Consider the following 20,178-nt stretch of genomic DNA (forward strand, 5'->3'; position numbering starts at 1 on the left):
CTGAGAACCAAGAAAAGTAGCAGCAACTGGCTCATCTGCAGCCCAGATTTCTTCTGCCTTAATAAAGCTATGTTCACAAATTTAGCTCAAGAAGAACAAGTGTTTGTGCAGGAATTAGAAGCCAAGAACCTTATTTACGGAATTCTGGCATGCAGGAGATCCCTGGTTCAGTACTAATATCCTCAGTTAAACAAACATCTCTGGAAAAACCTTTCCAAATATATTGGAGAAGCACTGCCAGTCAGAGCAGGCTCTAGTAGACTAGGAGGGTCCCTGGCGTGAAGATATAGAAAGCAGCCTCACATTGCCGCAAATATTGGACTAATCAGATGCTGTCATGAGCACGAAGAACGTCCTGCAGGAGGCATCAGAGGAGATGTGAAGTCAGCCTATTTGGGTTAGGGATTCCCTAGTATATTTCCAATCATCTCCTCCTGTGCCCTGACTGGCTCGACTGGAGACTTCCTTCTCCTTTCTTCCATGTTTGCCATCAAATTATTAACATAATTAGTCATTTAGAAGATTCTCTCTCTCTTTACAAAATTGTTTCAATTCTTAGTAAAGCAGGCAGTGCTTTACTTCTTTTATGCATTTAAACTCTGCCAACAAGAAGAACCTCTTTACAACAGGACTACCTGCCCGCAACCATCCACTCCCATCAAAAATCCTCTGGGCAGGGAATCTTCATTGCCTCCAATTTGGAGATGCTCAGATGGGTGACTTACCCTCTGGGCAGCCTTGTTCTCATGACCGGGCTCCTGTCCCCGTGGGCACAGCACAGGCTCTGCTCCTTCGGCCCCTGTTTGGGCTGTGGGCAGCAGGAGGAGTGAAGTGCTCTCCTCTGCCAAGAGCTCCTGCCTCCTTGCCCAGCCCACCGTTGCAGCCTCTGGGAAGGGCTGTTGAGTCTCAGCAGATGTGGTGGAAGGCAGAAACATGGGCCCAAATGGTCGAGGGCCTGTTGTGGCACCTGCAAGAAGGAACGGGTGACTTAGGGCAATGCATTCTTATGCCACGTGCGGCACTTAGAAATTTCCTTTCCCATCTATCCCACCAAGTGACAGACACCATTCACAGTGCACCTTCTTCCTTCTCCCCTGCACTGCCTCTAGCCATGTTCTTCACTTGGCACTTGAGTTCATAATCAGAGCAGACTCAGGAGAGATGGGACGAGCCACGAAATGGGAAAGCAAGTTTTGCAGAAGCTTCCATACACGCCCCGCCCTGAGCAAGCCCAAACAGAAGAAGGAAGAAGGAAGGAGGAAGGAGGAAGAAGAGTTGGTTCTTATATGCCACTTTTCTCTACCCGAAGGAGTCTCAAAGTGGTTTACAGTCGCCTTCCTCTCCCCACAACAGACACCCTGTGGGGTGGGTGAGGCTGAGAGAGCCCTGATATCACTGCTCGGTCAGAACACCTTTATCAGTGCTGTGGCGCTGCATGTGGGAGAGTGCAGAATCGAACCCAGCTCGCCAGATTAGAAGTCCGCACACCTAACCACTACACCAAACTGACTGATTAAAACAATCAGTCACATAATATAAAAGCAGTCATGACCTTGGTGTTCTTTGTAGGTCTCCCATCCAAATACTAGCCAGGACCAACCCTTCTTCTGAGATCTGATATGATCAGACTTGTCTGGGCTGCCCAGATCAGGAGCGGAAGTATCACTCCCTGGACCATGAAACTATTCCACCGACTGTTAGTGGCCACTTTGAACTTCCTATATTCTCTGGTGAAGACTTTTCCCCACACGTGTCCACTCCAAACCTTTGTACATTGCCTACCATTCATCCCAACAACCAGAAGAAATCTGTTCACATGTTCAGCCTCAGTGTAGGATGTGAACACAGAGAGCATCTGCCTCGCAACCCACTGTGAAGGATCTCTGATACGAGCCAGCTTAGAGGATGTGCGCTGGGTCACCGTCAGGGGCAGGTCCATTCCTGTGCTGCTCACGACAACTTTGTGTGATGCCTGGGAAGGAAACACATGCTCAGGTGACATGGTGAGCAAATGAACTTCCATATTCAGAGGGAATAACACTTCTGAAGCCCAGTGCTGGGGGTGGCATCAGGAGAGGATCTTGGCCCTCCAAGGCATCTGATTCATCACTGTGTGAGACAGGATGCTGGACTAGATGGACCACTGATGTTATCCAGCAGGGTTGGCTTCTATATTCTTTTGTTTGCAGAAATGAGGAAACTTCAAGCAGAAACGGTTTAGTACCATCTAGACAGGATTCTATAAATACAACCTCATTCTTGGAAGAATGGAGACTGAATGACCTCGTGGGATGAACAGGCCAGAATGAATAACCAGGGCCACCTCTGTTCTTTTTAGAAAAAGAGAAATATAAGAGTCACAGCTGCAAACCAGGCCAAGGAAGTACCGGATGGTACCAGGAGAGCTATTGGATCACATTACAGACGAGGGCTGGGGGAGACTGCATGCCTGTGAGTTCCTGTTCCAGATACCAGCCCCTCATGGATGGGAACCCAGTATGAGCTGGCCTGGAGCAGAGTGGAACAAGATATTAAGATGGTCCAGGAGCAAGCCAATCTCAGTTGTCCTTGGGGTGGGGATCAGGGTACCTGTTGCTTTACAGAATCACACAGAGCTGGAAGAGACCACACTGGGCCATCCAGTCCAGCCTCCCCCTCCCTCCCTCAGGGACTTAAAAGCCGCACAACCTTGACAGGTGCTCATCCAACCTTCTCCTCAAAACTTCTAACAAAGAAGACACCACCACCCTCCAAGGTAGTATATTCCACCTAAGAACATTCCTCACTGGCAGAAAAGGCTTTCTAATATTTAAGTGGACCCTCCTTTGCCGTAATTTGAATCCACTGCTCCTAGTCCTTGTCTCTAAAGCTGCAGTAAACCAGTTGGCCTCTTCTTCAACATGTCTCCCCTTTGCATGGTTAAGCACAGCTTATCCTCTCACCCCTTGCCCTCCTCTTCTCCAAACGACACACACCTAACTCTCTGAGCTTCTCTTCACAAGGCATGGGATCCAACCCCTCCACCATCCTAGTTGCCCTTCCTTCTGTACTGCCAGTGCCAGCAGGTGAACCAACAAGTGTTGGAAGGAGAAGAGGAGTTGGTTTTTATACCCACTTTTCAGTTACTGAAGGAGGGCATCATCTGGGCATGGAACTGGGGTCAGTGTGGGTGGCCAGGTAGTTGTGAATTTCCTGCATTTTGCAGGGGGTTGGATGAGATGACCCTGGAGATCCCTTCCAATTCTATGATTCTATTCTATGGGTCTCAAAATGGCTTACAATTGCCTTCCTTTTCTCTCTGCAGAGAAAGCACCTTGTGAGTTAGGTGGAGCTGAGAGAGCTCTGAGAGAACTGTGACTATCCCAAGGTCACCCAACTGGTTGCATGTGGAGGAGGTGTAGGGAATCAAATCTGGCTCTCCAGATTAGAGACCACTTCTCGTAACCACCACACCAGGCTGGTGCTGCTGGCCCGATTTGAGACAAATGTTCCCTACTGGCACTGGCAAAACTACTGGCTGCCAGGGGCTCTCCAGGGCCGTGACCCACCAGGAATTTCTCTATAAGTTAAAGGGTCAGTCCCACCCCGGTCTCAGGTGTTCGGATCTATTGCTGCAGGAGATCTGCTCCATACCAGGACATGCAGTTGGCCAGTGAGATGATGAGTATGAACCATCCATTGTGCAGTTCCTTCACTTTTCAGGATCAAGAACAAACCTCGACGTGGGGACCTCTTAAGGGCATGGAGCTCCACAGTCAAATGGGCTAGGCCCCTAGGAGAAAAGATATTGCCAGGTACGCAGATTCCACATATCGGATCACAGGATTAAAAACAGAGAGGCAAATGTAGCCATCTACCCCAAGCTCTGTTCCTCAATCCAGACCCACAGGGGTCTCCTACTCAACATCCATATTCCACAAGCATCAGTGGGTCTGTTTCAGTTTTCACTCACAGTCTTGCCTAAGCCACTACTGAGATCTTGCCTGCCCCCCTCCAACCCCTAAGATCTGACATCGGCCCATATTAACCCCATTTTTAGTATCCTGATCAGTAGCAGTCTTAGAGATTCTGGGGAGCCATGCAAAGACAAGGGTCGGGCCTTCATGCCTCCTTTATGCCAACCCAACCCCTTCTAAACATGAACAATGTGCCCCGTTTTCATGCCTGTCCCTTCAAAACTACAACACAGTTTGCATTTTGATTTAACCATTTTCTATCACTTCTCCTACCAGTCATTGGGCCCTGCAGCAATTAGCCAAGCTACTCCATAGGTAAGACCACCCTTGCCTCTAACCTTCTGTTTCCCTCAGATATTGCAAGACCCACTTCACCAACCTTTCCCAACCCCCCCCCCCAGCATGAATGGTTTCTGTCCATGTGAATATTGGATGCATCCACCCACACACACTCACAAGCTCAAGCTACGGCAAAGCACCAGCACACCTTGAAGCCACTCACTTGGAGTAGATAATGTGAACTTCAAGGTCTTGAGGTGGGTCCGAATTCAGGCAAATCTTTAGAGGCTGAAGTCGGCGCTCAGAAGCAAAATGGGCAGACTTGAGGAAATTCCTACGCAACTTGCAGGTCGCTGGTGCAGACCCACCTAGGAGAGAAAGTAAAATGATGGCATGTGGGACGTATGCAGAGACTAGGACAGAGCAGCCCAGAAACTCCTGCTGAGATGAATCTGATCTGCTCACTCCCAAACGTGGGAGCTGTCGACCCAGGAGAGCAAAGCACGACTCACTTTTTGTCCGGGGGCTCTGGCTAGCTTTGAGGTGATCTTCTGGGCTCACTAGGGTCGGGCACAAGCCCTGATTCAAGGAAAACTTGGGCGAGTTCTGGGCCTTCCCCAAACATATCCCCACAGACTTTGGGCAAGTTTGATTTGCCTGTTCAGGTCATTTAAAACTAACAGCTGAGCATCAGGGAGACTGTCTGTTAGGCTTAGATGGGTGTCTGGCAACCAATTAGCCCCTCAGCACTGCCTCCCCTTCCCCTTTAATGCAGGGAGCAAAACCAAATGGTTCAACGGCTTGCAGACATCTAAACCCAACCTCTGACCAACTGACCCACTCGGCAGTCAGGTTTAACTGACTCCAAGCCGTGACACCTTTGTCTTCTCCCCAACTTTTGGGGGCGGGAATCAAAACCACAGGGCTAAATACCTGGCAGCCATTTAAAATCGCTGACTTGCTCCCCACATTCGAAGCAGCAGGGAGCAAAACCGAAATGGCTGAATGTGTGGCCAAATGCCAAGTAGCCCAGGTGTTCCCCACCCCCAGCCCCCATGAGCCATGGCCCAGAGAAGTCTTTTCTCCAGGCGATGCCCCCTTTCTCCTGGCCCCAGTAAGCCCCAGCAGGGAAGGTGGGAGGGAAGTCTCTTCCAGGGCGGTCCCCACTCCTTTCTCCTGGTTGTGTTTTCCTGAATCCAGGAGAAAGACAGGACTGGCTCAGTTAGGTTGGGGCTCTTTGGCTCAGCTCATCCCAGGGGTCAGTCCATGGGTCACCCCCAAACCCTGAGCCAAGCCAGCCCCCTTTAGGTTGGTGCCCCTCCCTGTAGCTCACTGTCAAATCCTTCCCTTTGCTAAGTCTTCCTCGATTACTACTGGAAACTACAAAATACTAATCAACCATTATCTTGGAGACACTGTTCCCCCCCCTCCCCCCAACAGAGCCCCTTCCTCTTACAACAGCTAGCACCATGCCACCCCCTCCCCTGGTGGCCACTCTTTCTCTCTGAGCACCCCTCTATGCTTATTGCCCATACCAGCCTTGAGACGTGTGTGGATCGTGTTGACTCCATGGTACTCAACCAGCGAGGTGACCCCTCCGTGCTCCCTGCGTGCCCAGGATAGCAAATTCCTGGTTGTCTCTGGGAGGCTTATTTCCACAGAAGCCACTGGGCCAAGTGCTGAAACACTGGAACCCAGGGAAACCTGTAGGCAGGGGGGACAAAAAGGTACTGGCTGGAAGAGCAGATCCTTCTGTGGTCTCCCAGACCTAGCAACTGGAAGAAAAGGCACTGCTGGAAGATCTGGGTCCCAGTGACACCTAACCCATCACTTCTCAAGTCCTAGCAGTTCACTCTCCTCTCCTCATCTGTCAAGTGGGAATAGAAGTGACTTACTACACAAAGCGGTCTTGAGGGAAAACAAAAACTGCAGATTGTTTTGTAAGTATTGTTATGGAATCATTGTTACCACCCCACTGTGCTTTCATCCTCTTTGTCAGGGCAGGCAGGGATCCAAACAAAATCTGAGTCCAGTGGCACCTTTAATCAAGGTGTAAGCTTTCATGTGCAATGCACACTTTCTCAAGTACAACGTATCTGAGGAAGTGCACAGCACACACCAAAGTTTACACCTTAAAATTGTTAGTCTTAAAGGTGCCATTGGAATCAAATGTTGTCCTGCTGCTTCAGACCAACATGGCTACCCACTTTAAACTATTTCAGGGGTTACTGAAAAAAAAACCTTCCCCCTTTACAAATTCTTCTTTCCCTTCCTCACCTGGAAGGTCCAATTCTTTCCGGGTGGAAATGGTAGCATCCAACGCAGAGGCTCCTGGGAGTGCAGCACAAATATGGGCGCTTCATGGGGGGGATCGGAGACCAGAACCAGAGTTACCTGGAATGTTTTATTACTTGTTTATTTATTGTTTATTTAGAATTTTCCTATGCTGCCTTTTCAGAGCCTTGCTCAAGGCGGCTTACAATTAAAACCACAGAATATAAAAACCATTCGCAGAATAAAGTTTGTTTTTGTACCCCACTTTTCACTACCCAAAGGGTCTCAAAGTGGCTTACAAACACCTTTCCCTTCCTCTCCCCACAACAAACACCCTGTGAGTTTGGTGAGGGTAAGAGATCTCTGCCTGGCTCAAGGTCACCCAGATTAGAGGCTGGCCACTCTTAAACCAGTACAACATGCTGGCTCTCATAAGCACCATAATAACTATCCTTAAACCAGAAGACCATTAAAGAGTAGATAACATCACTGCTTGTAAGAACAGAGGAGCTAGCAGGCCAGCCCAACATTGCTGTTTTTCTGTATATCCTGGCTGCCACTGAACTAGATGAATTGTTTTTAAAATCACTTCTTGAATTTCTTCAATAAGGCCTTGCTTGGTTCATGGGGTGTGTTACTGGGGAGTGACTTCAACCAAACCCAAGTTAAGCTTGACTGCATTATTGTACCAATGCAAGATCACCCTTGACACTGCCCACCTGGCTTCTGAAGTGCACAGAGAGCAGGTCTTGAGGTGTAGATTTCAACTGGTAGGTTGGATTGTGTGGGAGGAGGCATTCTTCAAGTTCCTGGCATCAGGCCACTGGAGGCCTCAAAAATAACAAGCATTCTGAAATGTGCCCAAAAGCACACAGATAACCAGTGCAGATCTTTCAGCAAAGGGGTGGAACAAATCCAACCTGTGACAGTAACCAGTCCACTACATTTTGGACCAACGGAGCTTTCTAAAACATTCTCAAAGCTTGCCAGATGTAGACCACATTACCATGATCTAACTTGAGTGTAATCTCCTCATGGATCACTGGCCACATCACATTTTTTGAGGAATGGTCATAGTTGATGAACCAGATGGAGCTGACAAAAAGCCCAGGGTGCCACAGAAGAGAATGGAGCCTCCAAATGTAGGCCAGGATCCAGTAGGATCCCCAGACTATCAACCTGCTCCTTTAGAGGGAACACAACCCCCTCCAAGACAGGCTTCTCCATTGACTAACAGCAACACTGTTTGTCTGGACTGAACCCCAGTTTACTGGCCCACATCCATCCTATTACATTTCCCAGGACTTCCATGGGCCCACCTGGCTTAGCTGCTAAGGAGAAACAGAGCTGGGTGCCAACTACATATTCTTTGCTCAGAATCCCAGGATGATCTTTCTTAGGGGTATCGTGTAGATATTAAATAACATGAGGGAGAAGACGGAATCTGTGGGGCCCCAGATCATAAATGCCATGGGGCTAAACAGCAGTCCCCCCAGCACCACATTCTGGAATTGTTTGGGCAATAAGAGCAAAAACACCAAAGCATGATGCCCTCTACTCCCAACCCAGTCAGCCTCTCCAGAAGGACGCCATAGTTGATGGTTTTGAAAGCCGCTTTGAGGTCCGGGAAAATCAACAGGGACATACTGCCCCACCGCTCTCCCAGCAAATGGCATTAGACAAAGCAACCACGGCCATTTCTGTCCTAAAGCCAAGACTGACATGGTCTAGATAATCCCTCTCCCGCAAGAGTGCCTGAAGCTGTGCTGCCACCTCCCATTCAAGATGGAAGTGGTTGAAGTCATTTGGATTCAGAGGCCCCTTCTTCAGGAAAGGGTCTCACAACTGCCTCTTTCAGAGCAGCCAGAACAACTCCTTTCTTCAGAGAGACATTTATTACCCCTGGGACCCCATCAACCAACACAATCCAGCATGATAGGATTGGCCATAGGGGGAATTACTGGACATGGTAGCTTGCACATTTCAGAGTATCTTGTCTACTTCATCAGATTTCAGCAATTGTAAATCATCCAAAGGCTCAAGCAGAGAGTCCTTGCTGAGGTGGTGCCTCTTCCTCTATGGAAGAGGATCAGAGATAAACACCACCAGGAAAAGAGGCACAACTTTGGGCACTGAGCAGGTAAACAATGCTTTCTGGGTACACAGAGCTTTGGCTAATATGGAAGTGCATGTAGGATGCAGTTCTTAACTTGGCTAACATAACCTTCCATTATTTAGTGGGAGATTTCTCCCGGGCTTTGAAAGTGGAATGCAAGGCCAGTGTTATTACAGTCTTCGCACCCAACAACCTGTCCATAATGTCTCTGATGTTTAACCCCAAACAATGGTGGCATTTGCTTGGTGCACCATGAGATAGCATGGGCCTCAGCAAAGCTCTAGCAAGCAGCTGCCTCATATAGCCAAGCATGGGAGGGGCTCTACCAAGCACAATCAAGGGGCTACGGACATCTCAAAGCAATCCCACTACCTGGGCATTCGGTGGCACTGCCCCACGCAGGCTTATGACGTGCACTTCCTGCCCTGTGGTAGAATGCTCCTGGCTGGTGCACCCTGTGCCCCTTCGTGGTAGTTCCCAGAAGCCCAGCACAGGATGGGGTGTGGATGCAGACATGGGGAGACAACTGGGATGATGCAAGAGAGCTGAAGGGAAAGAAGAGCAGAATTTGATCACTGATTTCAGTATTTTCCAAAGTTGCATTGCATGCCTTTCCTAATAAAGATACGGTGCCGGAGTAGCCAGGTTTGCAAAGTCAAAGTTATACATCATTCTACTTCTTTGCTTAGCTCATTTTGCTTGCAAGATTCTGGTTTCCAGAGAATATGGACTATTTGGCAGTGGGCAAGGTGAAAGAGAGCAAGGAAGGATGAGACCAAATGACAAGGGAAGAAGTGAAATTAGGGCAACAGAACAAGGTCACAGTCTGGGAATATTGCCTTTGTTTTTAAAAATATTATACCCAAACTTTCTGGCCTGTTAAGGGCCATCAAGATGGCTAACAAATTAAAAACATGCATAATAAAATCACATTTCAAAAACCTTTCAAACCCACGACAGGATATCATTAGAATATTTAGAACCAGAGCTGAAAGACATAAGCAGAAACATAAAAAAACTATTAAAACATTGGCCAAGAATGAAGGATTACTGAGGAAATAACAAAACCAAAGGTGTGTGTGTGGGGGGGAGTTTTCCTGGACCTCGAGAGGAAGTTCCAGAGCTGCCATGCCTACGAAGGCCATCTCCCCAATTGCCACCCACCTAATCTTAGAAAGCTGGGTACCTGAACTGGGCTTGGGAAGTTTACTGCCATGAGTGGGGAGGTTCATAAGGGAGTAGGCAGACCTTCAGGTAATCTGGTCTCAAACAATATAGAGGCTTTAAAGGTCCTTCAGTTGTGCCCAAGAGCAGACTGGGAACCAGGATAGGACAGCCAAGACAGGAGAGATATGGACCCAACACTGCATTGCACTGGTGTATTTTGCTCTGGTTGAAGTTTCCAAACCCTCATCAAGGGCAGCCCCGTATAGTACGCATTGCAGTAATTTAATCCAGATGTAACCAGAGCATGCACCAAAAATGGCCAGATCTTTTCTGCTCACAAATTGCCACAGCTGGCTAATGTCAGAGCTGATCACAGCTGCCACCTGTTTATCCAGCAGTAGGCCTGCATCCAAGAGCTGCTCCTTTAAGGGGAGTGCAACCCCACCCAGAATGGGTTATATTTTACATCCTGGTCAGATCTTCAGCTCACTAGTAATACTTCCATCTTGTTGTGTGTAACCTTCAATGTATTAGCCTATATGTACTTCAAAGCTACAGCTTGGTATAGAAAGAGCCAGCGTGGTGTAGTGGTTAAGAGCAGCAGTTTCTACTCTGGAGAACTAACTGTGTTTGATTCCCCATTCCTCCACATGCTGGGTGACCTTGGGCCAGTCATAGTTCTCTCAGAGCTCTCTCAGCTCCACCTACCTCACAGGGTGTTTACTGTGGGGAAAAGAAGGGAAAGGTGCTTGTAAGCCACTTTAGGATTCCTGCCAGTAATGAAAAATGAGGTATTAAAAAAAGCTCAACCTTTTTTCTTAGTATAGCCAGGAGGTCTTAGGGGATCATCTGGAAGTACACATTAGAGGCCAACCAGCTGAAATATCCAGATTACTTCACTCAGAAGTTTTATGCAAATATTAAAATGGAGCCTTGTGGGATCCCACAGATCAAAGGGCTGGGCACAGCCCCCCAGCACCACCTTCAGAAACCTACCCTCCGTGCAGGGCCCAGAACAACTGCAAAGTGATGCCTCCCTATCTCTGCCCAGAAAGGTGTGCAGGAGGAGACTGTGATCAATGGCATCAAAAGGAGAATCAACAGAGTTACACTCCCCCCATCCATCTCCTGAGCAGGTCATCCTACCAGGACAACCAAGTCCATTTTGGTCCCATAACCCAGCCCAAAATCAAATGGGAACGTTTCCAAACAACATAGTCTGGCTGCCACATTGTTCCATCTATATCGTGGCTGCCACCTAGAAGCAAATGGTTACCAAGCAGAGATTCACAGAGAAGACTGTCTTTTCCAATGGTATAATTCATTGCCTGTTTTAATTATGGATTTGCACTATTTTTAATAGAGGATGGGATACAAATGGACTAGGTTATATTTTCTCCTCCATCCCATTGCAGAGAGCAGAGTCTGACTTGTATGGTGAGCTACTGCCACCATGTTCAGGAGGAGCCCCGGCTTAGATAGCCCAGTTGAAAGAACTTCCCAGACAAATGGGACAGCTTTATAAACTAGAGCAACTGGAAAGATTTATCAGGAACCTCAGAGAGAGAGAGGGAAGAGGAGGAGGAAGAGAAGAAGAAGAAGAAGAGTTGGTTCTTATATGCCACTTTTCTCTACCCAGAGGAGTCTCAAGGCGGCTTACAGTCGCCTTCCCTTTCCTCTCCCCACAACAGACACCATGTGAGGTAGGTGAGACTGTGAGACCCCTGATATCACTGCCCGGTCAGAACAGCTTTATCAGTGCTGTGGCGAGCCCAAAGTCACCCAAGCTGGCTGCATGTGGAAGAGTGCAGAATTGAACCTGGCTCGCCAAATTAGAAGTCTGCACTCCTAACCACTACACCAAACAGAGAGAGAGAAGAAAAATAATTGTTTTTTTATACCCCGCTTTTCATTATCTGAAGAAATCCCCAAATGGCTTAAAATTGTTTATCCTTCCTTTCCCCACAAAAGATATCCTGTGAGGTAGGTAAGGCTGAGAGAGCTCTGAGAGAAATGTATATGGCCCAAGGTCATCCAGCTGACTGTATGTGGTAGAATAGAGAATCAAACCCAGTTCTCCAGATTAGAGTCCATTGCTCTTTAACAACTAACATGCTGGCTCTCCCAATTCTTTAAGGCAGAATTTCTACCTCAGAATAAAGGCTTATGCTCTTCGTTTTGAGAGAGTCCGTTATGAGCATAAAGTTGCCAGGTCCTCAGTATCCCAAATCGGGGGGCTGGGGGGGGGGGCGGGCAAAACAGGCTGGGGTAGTACTTGCTAATTTACTACCAATTAAGGACCTTACACATCCTATCAATGGCTTTACTATTAAAGTAACCAGTTCTATTAATTGTTCCACAAAAATTGTGTCTACTGTATTGTATATCCTTATGACAAATATTATCTTGGAATTAGCACTAGATTAATAAGAATTAGATTTCAAGAGCATCAGTCTAAAGGAAGAAATTCAAACCTCGAAGCTTCGATCATCAGCCACTGTGTGGAATTTCAGCACACAGCGGATGAATTACGATTCTTCGGCATTGACCACGTCACCACCCACAGATACCAGAAGACTGATGTACAGAAGAAACTTTTACAATGGGAATCCTTCTACATTTTTTCCATGGATACCCTGCAACCACGGGGTTTAAATACAGCACCAGAACTGGCATGCTTCTTATAGTATCTTCAGGATTATTACCCAAGAGATTTGTTGCTATTAAGACCCATACCTGGAATAATTTAGTCTGTTTAAATTATGGCAGCAATTTAGTCAGTTGGGAATGTGTCAGTACAGACCGGTATCCCCACACCTATGTGAACCTGTGGCCAGTATTATATTATTATTATATATATATAAGGTAAAGTATGATAGGGATCTACAGAATAATATATTTTAGACTTAATGTTAATAATGATTAATATACTATTTGTATTATACTTGCAGGTTTAAATTCTTGATACCTATAAAATTGATAAAAATATTGAAGACTCAGCTTTCTTTCTTTATTGGATTTATTGTAATAATTTCTTTTGATATTGTAATAATAATTCTTACTTAATGTTCAGGACTTGTCACTGAGGAAAGACTCTCACTGAAAACGGATATTACCTGGATGCTGTTTTGACAGAAGTCCTACAGAACAAACAGATAAGGAAAACTACGAAAAAGGACACTTTTCTTTCTTTTATGAATATATTTATTGTATTGCTATTGGATAGGTCTTTTTCTCTGTGTTTGGTTTGATTATTAGACCCTCCTTCTTATATTCTTGTATGGGGTAGTACTTCCACAAACACTACCAAGAATGATCTGTGAATGAACATACAGACATGCAGCTTTGACAAGATGGGCTATTCACATACACAAAATAAATAATGTTATGGAAATATTACAGAAAATTAACTATGGGCTATAAATGGAACTGCAGTTTACAAAAGGAAGCTTGTGTGGCAATCTTAAAAGAACTCATCAAGCTGATAGCCCTAAAATACCAATGTGCTACTCTGAGGCCCAGAAAATGATCCACAAACAAGGCCCAATTTCCTGAGATCTGGCAACTCTACCTGAAGGAATATGAAAGCCAAGAACAAATGCCAGAAAATGTCCTCCTTGAACAGAATTAATGTATGAATACCAGAATAAGTTCTAGCACAGATCAAGATCAGATCTCTGAATAGTTTTGTCAGTGTGGTTCCAAGATTTCACAGAGCAAAGCCACCCATCTTACACCTCAGCTGATACCTCCTCTTTTTTTGGGTGTGACTCTCATAGGCTTTTGATTCTGGCAGTACTGCCAAGGAAATGGCTTTCAATTACTGTGGTGTACTCCCCACTCTTGGCTCATGATACCAAGTAATATTTCTAGATCCACTGATAAGGAGTACCAGAAAGAACAAAGGCTTAAACAACTTTCATTTGAAGAGCGAGCAATTGTAGGGTTGCCTGTTGTGGGATGAGATGGGAAATTCCTGGAAATCTGGGGGATGGATCCCTATGGGAGAGATCTCTGCAGGGTATAAAGCCACAGAGTCCACCCTCCAGGGCAACTGACCCCTGTCATCTGGAGGAGGCCCTATCTGTAGACTGACAATCCTAATTTAGGGACAAGACCTCAGACTACAATTTCCTTAATATGATTAAATACAAGGCAAAATCTCTAAACTGTATACGTAGGGGAAATCTGCTTTTGGACTCTATCTATCACAAATATAATGAGAAAATGGGAAGCAAAAAAATTACCGTGAAGTATATTTCTGATTACAGACTTTAAAAAACGGAAATAATAACCTCAACTTAATTCTATTTCAGTGCAATTTGACAGGTATGCATGGTCATTGCTCTCAGCACAGTTTGAACTGAAGAGGGCGTAAGAACCCGAAGAACTTTCCTGATTCCAGTGTAAGTGTGGCACTCCCCCCCCTTTTCCTTTTTCCTAGCAGCTGCCTCCTTGTGCCTCAAGTTTGCATCTTTTGCTCCTAGAAATGGTGATTTTTTAAAAAACCAAGCACAGTTGGATAGAGGTGATAACAAAATCTCTAGACAAGGAAATAATCACAAGCAATACTTTACAACTTGGAATGTATCCTTTTGCTGAGTGCCTTTGCACAGAAATCAAACATGGTTTGTTCTTGTTTGGAACAGCTGCATGGCACAAAAAATTGTGGGGAGCATTAAAAATGTGATCTATGCACCTGCAGCAAGAGCAGGGAAAGCAGGCAAATTTGGTGCCACAAGCAGAGCCTCATGTGAATGCTAGATAGCATCCAAGCAAGCTCATGTGCCTTATTAAAGCCCATGGCAAAGGAATGGAATGGAATGGCTCTGGGTTAGGCAATTCCCGGGCATTTGGGGGTGGAGCCTGGGTAGGCAGGGTCCTCTCCAGGGAACAAGGCCACAGAGCTCCTCCTCCAAAGCAGCCATTTTCTCCAGGGAAGCTGATCTCTGTAGTCTGGGGATCAGTTATAATTCTGGGAGATCTCCAGGTATCTGATTTGGAACCCACTGTTTAAAATATGTACTTCCAGAGGCCGCCACACTCTGCTTCTGCCCAGCTCTCGGCCACCAGTGCATTCCCACGTGTGTTTTTCTTCCCCCCCCCCTAGAGTCACAGCACGCATTATGAATAACCATGGAACATTTACACACAAGGAACATGTTTTTCACAACCCCCTTTTCCCATTGTCCATATGACTCAAGGAAAACTCAATAGAAGACGTTTTGGAGGGCAGCCTGTGATAGAACAGCAAGGTGGGAGTCCAAGATTTTCAGGACATGAGCTTTGCAGAGTCAAGGCTGCCTGTCTCCTGAAGGAAACTTGGACGTTTGAAAGGTGATACCCTGAAAACCTTGCCAGTCTCAGTGGTGCTACTGGGCTCGAATCTAGCTGTTCAAGAAAAGAAAGGGGTCACAGTCCTGAAAGTCAAAAACACCAATGGCATTCCATGGAATAAAATTAACCCCCAAACTCCTGTTTAAAAGCATTTTAACCATCTGATGCAGCCTTTTTCAACTTTTTTACTGTTAAGAAACCCCTGAAACACTCTTCATGCTTTGAGAAACCTCAGAAGTCCTCAGAATCATGCAGAGTATTGTTGGAAAGCATAGCTGTGAACATGCCCACCCAGAGCTCCTCCCCTTCCCACCCCATTTTGGGACAGGGTGGGTAAATCAAGATGACCATAGATGGTCATATCACCCAATAAAGGTTTAACAATTTAAAAAATATATATTAAAAAATCAACTCCCACCCATTTGGGAACCCTTCCAGGGCCATCAAGAAACCCTGGTTGAGAAAGCCTAACCCACAATTGTTTTGCATGGCAAGAAAAATCAGCTTGTGTATGTGTTAAGTGTCATTAAGTTGCTTCCAATTTGTGAATTCATAACCTCCAAAACATCCTACCACTGCTTTAGGGAATTGTCATGGGGAAGGAAGGAGAAAGTCAGCAAAAGCCTGTTCTTGGATCCATTCCAGTATGCAAAGTATTTGTTGCAAATATTTAGTTGTCTACAGACCTCGTATCATCAGTGAATGACACAGAATAGGGGATCTCTCTCTCTCTCTCTCTCTCTCACACACACACACACATAATTGTTTTTAAGCAATAGGTTTTTATGGCTTTGGCATGCACTCCTAGTACGTGACCTACTTAATTGTTTACAGCCCAATGTCACTCTGTGTTTTGAACCAGAAAGTATGTCAGAGATACAGGTGATTCTGGAAAGTAATTCACATAGGATGCCAAACCAAGACAGAGTCAGCTATTTTTTCTACTCTCCTCAAACACCACCCCTCCATGAACTCAATAGGATCCCTCTAGATAAATTAATAGCCTGTATCAGTCACACTCCAGCGGTTCATTGCTGCTCCCCCAAACTGTCTTCAGCAGTTCAGACATTACCTGTTCCAGGGCACCCCCAGAGGCCAAGCAGCAGCAGGCACTGTCTCCATAGGTGACGGATTTGCAAGTAGGTCCCATGCATGGTTTTCAATCCCAATCTAAACATGTAGATCTTCTCTAGGTCCACCATGGGAATGGGGGGAAACAGATCACCAACGGCAAAGGACAAAGAGAAGGGGAAATGAAGGGAAGGCTGTTGTCACAGATCCTTGGAAACACTTGCTTTTTGGCACAGTTTTCCCATGTGCAGCAGTACAAAAATTGAGAATTTAAAACTGTGAGCCTTGGATTAGCATGATCCCCGTTTGGTCTAACCCAACTGACTCCATCTCACTTTCCAGATTTGGGAATAAAATCCCAAGAATTTTGTTCACAGCCTACTCTACACACAAACAGAGTCTAAATGTACACACTCCAAATCCCTTAATCCAGGCTGTTTACTTTCTGAAGCCCCTATAACCTTTCTGCCACATGCGTTTTGGGGTGCAGTAGGGCATTTAGCTGCTGGACTAATCATAATTTCAGATCAGCCTCTCCTGATTTATCACCACCAAGCATCAAACTATTTACAATCATATTTCTTCATACCCTCCCAATTTAAGCCTATTTCAAATAAATCAATCCCTTTAACCTTCACTCCCTATCACCACCATTTGCCAAATCGTTTCCAACATCCAAAGCTACTTTCTGTCTTTGTGACTCCAGAACTAGACGGCTGAGAGGAATATTTCTAGCCCCACCCATCCTGGGCAAGCAGGGCAGACTCCCGCCTGCAAACGCCACACTTTGGGGAGGCTGCCAGGAAAACACTTACCTTGTCCAAGGGAGCTGCCTGGCCAGCGTTGGATCCAGCTGCTGCATGCAGAAAACGAAAAGAGGAAACGGCCACCTGATGCAAAGAATAAGCAGCGGGTCTCACCCAATTCCACTGGATCAGAAATTGCGGCTAATTCAGTTCTTCTTATCCCCAGGCTGGTAAGGCTTAAAGTATAATAATCAAGATTATACAGGTCTATGGAAGGTTATAAATAACCTTAGGCCAATGGGAGAGTCAAGTTACAAGAGAGAGGGGCGGGGTGTAGAGGGTGTGTGGGTTAGGTGACAGCTGTTTATTATTTCCAAGGGAATTCAGCCCCCCCCCCCTTGGTGTTAGGCTTTTAAAAAGAGCAGCAGGAGTCCCACACAGAGCTCACCTCCCTCCAGAAATTCAGGGCCCTTCCTGCCCCCAGCAGCCGCTTCAGCACTCAGAGGCAGAAAGAAGAGTCCCACAAACTTGTCTAGTCCCTGATCTGCTAAACCAGGATTCTCACCTTGACAGTGTCCCACCGGATAATGAACTTGGGTCTCCAAGGAGATGGGAGGATTTATGATTAACGCAGGCAAAGGAGGAGACTCCCTGAGAGGCATTGGCAGGTATGTTGAGCCCCGTGCTTTGCTGCATCCTGGGTCGGCATGACCTGCTGCCACCCCCATGAAGTAGGGCTGGGAAAGAGAAATGCCAGGTGGTTGGACCAGCTTCCATGGATTATTAGTCAGGGGACAAAGAAAGGGGGAGGGGAGGGGTTCTGAGTAGAGACACATGGATTTTAAAATGGGCAGCTAAGAGGCCTTGGGGGGGGGGGCGCCTTGCACTACTATACTGTATTCATCTTTCCTTGGGCAAAGTCAAAGGGCCACAAGGGATCAGTGGCAAGCCAAAGAACGTACTTTGCCCCACTGACAAAACTTAGGCAGCATTCATTCCTTGTTCAAGTTTGACTTGAAGGAAGTCTGCAACACAATAGCAGGAATAGACATATGAGCTGGACTTGTTGTACCCTGGTTTTTGATGTGAAACATATCAACTGGGGCACCCTCTGAAATGGAATTGGCCACAGATGTGATATCTGCAGCCCTTGCCCAGGGAGCGCACCAGTAGATAGCAGCTGGTGGGGCCCGGCTTTGAGCCCAGCTTGCCCGTCTTCCAAAGACATTCTTGCCCTCAGGAGAGCAGGGACAGCCTTGGGAGATGGGTGGTGGTAGCAGAGCAGCCAGCAGGATCAGCACTGGCCCTCACCAGCCATCGCCTCGGCCATTATGTGAGATGTGTTCCACATAATGGCCGAGAATCTTGTCAAAAATTTTTTTACTTCCCAAAGGAGTCCCAAAGTGGCTGACAACCACCTTTTGCTTCCTCTCCCTACAACAGTCACCCTGTGAGGTAGGTGGGGCTGAGAGAGCTCTGAGAAAACTGACTGGCCCAAGGTCACCCAGCTGGCTGCATGTGGAAGAGGGGGGAATAAAACATAGTGTGCCAGATCGTAACCACTACACCAAGCTGCCTCACAAAGATTTGAAAGCACAATTGGAACTACTCACATGGCGAAGAAAAGCATATTATGCAAACTCGTTACCAGGTTTTCCAAGGAAGAAGAATAGTCCCTCTCCGGCATTTCCTAGACATGGCGATTCCAAAAGGCTGTATTATCCGCAGTTAATGTTGTTTCAAATGGTCACCATGCTGACTTTATACAACTAAACCTCTTGCATTTCATGGCCTTCCATCCCCACTGTTTAGTTTCTGGATGCCTTTGAATATCTGCCAAGTGTTTTTATGCACCCAATAAGTTTGTCCTGGTAGCTTTCTAAGGGGTAGATGCTTTTTTTGTTTTGTTTTACACAAAGTGGGGACTTTGCAGTGCCTGCTACTCTCAGCTGTACACGTTACATCCCCCCTCCCTCCAGCTGATATGATTCCTGCCTCTGGTCCCTAGAGAAACCAGCGTGTCTGCTCAGAGCCTACACGTTTTAAAGTTGGGTTGTGCTCTTCAGCTGCCGAAGCAGCCTTTTGAGCCCAAAGTGGCCAGTGCTGTGGCGTGTGGGGGAAGGGGCGGTGCCAGTCAGCACATGCACACAGGCACAGAGATCTGCACCTGCATGCTGGCGCTGGGTCGCACATTGCCACCAGCACCATCCCTCCCCCCCTGTGCTGCGGCACTGGCCGGAAGCACACAACCTTACTTTAAGGATACATACGAAGAATTTAACAAGAATTGCTGTTTCGGTAAACTAAAATTGCATTATTCAGGAGCCTTGACTGAGCAGTGCATTTTAGATTCCCTGTGCTGAATTTCTTTGACTCTAGACTTCTACAGTGTGGCATAAGCACAGTGCTGCAGGATCTTGGGGACCCGAGTTCAAATCCGCTATGAAGTTTGCTGGATGACTTTGGACCAGTTGTGCTGCCACCTTGACAAGGTTGTTATGAGGATAAATGGTGGTGGTTTGGATTGGAGAATCACACCCACCTCCATGAGATTCTTGGAGGGAGGAGGGGGTATTAAAAACAAGGAAGCTTTGGGGTTGTTTTCTTTTAACTGGGCATGACATTTTTGTGGCTATTCCCTGGAAAACACAGGAGGGTTCTTCAGTCCCAAGTAAGGTAAACCTCTCTCAGGTATTCCAGCCTTGCTTTTATCCCAGAAGTTCATAGCCTGCCCCTTTCCTGCAACTGGCCCTCCCTTTCCTGGAAAATCTGCCATCCACTCTCCACACATCCCAACTCCCAAGGACCCTTTTTAGCCCATGGATGGGTAAGGGCTAGACTCTGGCGGCCAGCTCAACGTTGTGATACACAGATGCATTCGTCATGGACTGTTTGGGAGAAGAAAGAATGAACTTGCAGCCAAGATAAACACCTGGGCACTGGTGGGAATGGAAGAAACTGATAAGCAGTCTGATGCAGTACAGCAGGGGTGGGCAAACTGTGCTCCTCCAGATGTCCATGGGCTACAATTCCCATGAGCCCCAGCCAGCAAATGGAGGGCCACAGTTTTGCCCACCCCTGCAGTACAGTATACCACTGCTTAATGGCTAACTAGAATGCCAAAAACACTATTAAGTTAACAGGAGATGTGGGTCACACGTGGGGGGGGGATTCTCTAGAGCAGTGGTCCCCAACCTTTTTATCACCGGGGACCACTCAACGCTAGGGACCA

The 20,178-nt window shown here is 46.7% G+C and overlaps 1 protein-coding gene and 1 long non-coding RNA gene across 14 annotated transcripts in view; one reads left to right on the top strand and one right to left on the bottom strand.

The window, feature by feature from the left end:
* Positions 1-17,524, bottom strand: part of LOC143832626 (transforming growth factor beta receptor type 3-like) — a 24,312-nt gene extending 6,788 nt beyond the window's left edge. Inside the window, exons 1-10 of one of the 11 annotated variants that reach the window (XM_077327303.1) lie at positions 17,395-17,524; positions 17,016-17,182; positions 16,202-16,313; positions 8,998-9,170; positions 6,513-6,629; positions 5,771-5,939; positions 4,459-4,603; positions 3,634-3,772; positions 1,783-1,972; positions 726-967 (exon numbers count right to left, since the gene is read on the bottom strand). In XM_077327303.1, coding sequence (XP_077183418.1) covers positions 726-967; positions 1,783-1,972; positions 3,634-3,772; positions 4,459-4,603; positions 5,771-5,939; positions 6,513-6,629; positions 8,998-9,170; positions 16,202-16,307 — 1,281 coding nt within the window. In that variant the 5' untranslated portion in view covers positions 16,308-16,313; positions 17,016-17,182; positions 17,395-17,524. Of the gene's footprint in view, positions 1-725; positions 968-1,782; positions 1,973-3,633; positions 3,773-4,458; positions 4,604-5,770; positions 5,940-6,512; positions 6,630-8,997; positions 9,171-16,201; positions 16,332-17,015; positions 17,183-17,394 lie in introns of those variants that run through there. The other 10 variants (XM_077327302.1, XM_077327300.1, XM_077327310.1 and 7 more) reach the window with 10 other exon arrangements.
* LOC143832633 (uncharacterized) overlaps positions 12,870-20,178 on the top strand; it is a 10,224-nt gene continuing 2,915 nt past the window's right edge. Inside the window, exons 1-4 of one of the 3 annotated variants that reach the window (XR_013229334.1) lie at positions 12,870-14,198; positions 16,907-17,176; positions 17,520-17,614; positions 18,390-19,438. This is a non-coding gene — a long non-coding RNA (uncharacterized LOC143832633). The remainder of the gene's footprint in view (positions 14,199-16,906; positions 17,177-17,519; positions 17,615-18,389; positions 19,439-20,178) is intronic. The other 2 variants (XR_013229336.1, XR_013229335.1) reach the window with 2 other exon arrangements.

This window comes from Paroedura picta, chromosome 3 (genome assembly GCF_049243985.1).
Source record: "Paroedura picta isolate Pp20150507F chromosome 3, Ppicta_v3.0, whole genome shotgun sequence".
Classification (NCBI taxonomy): domain Eukaryota; kingdom Metazoa; phylum Chordata; class Lepidosauria; order Squamata; family Gekkonidae; genus Paroedura; species Paroedura picta.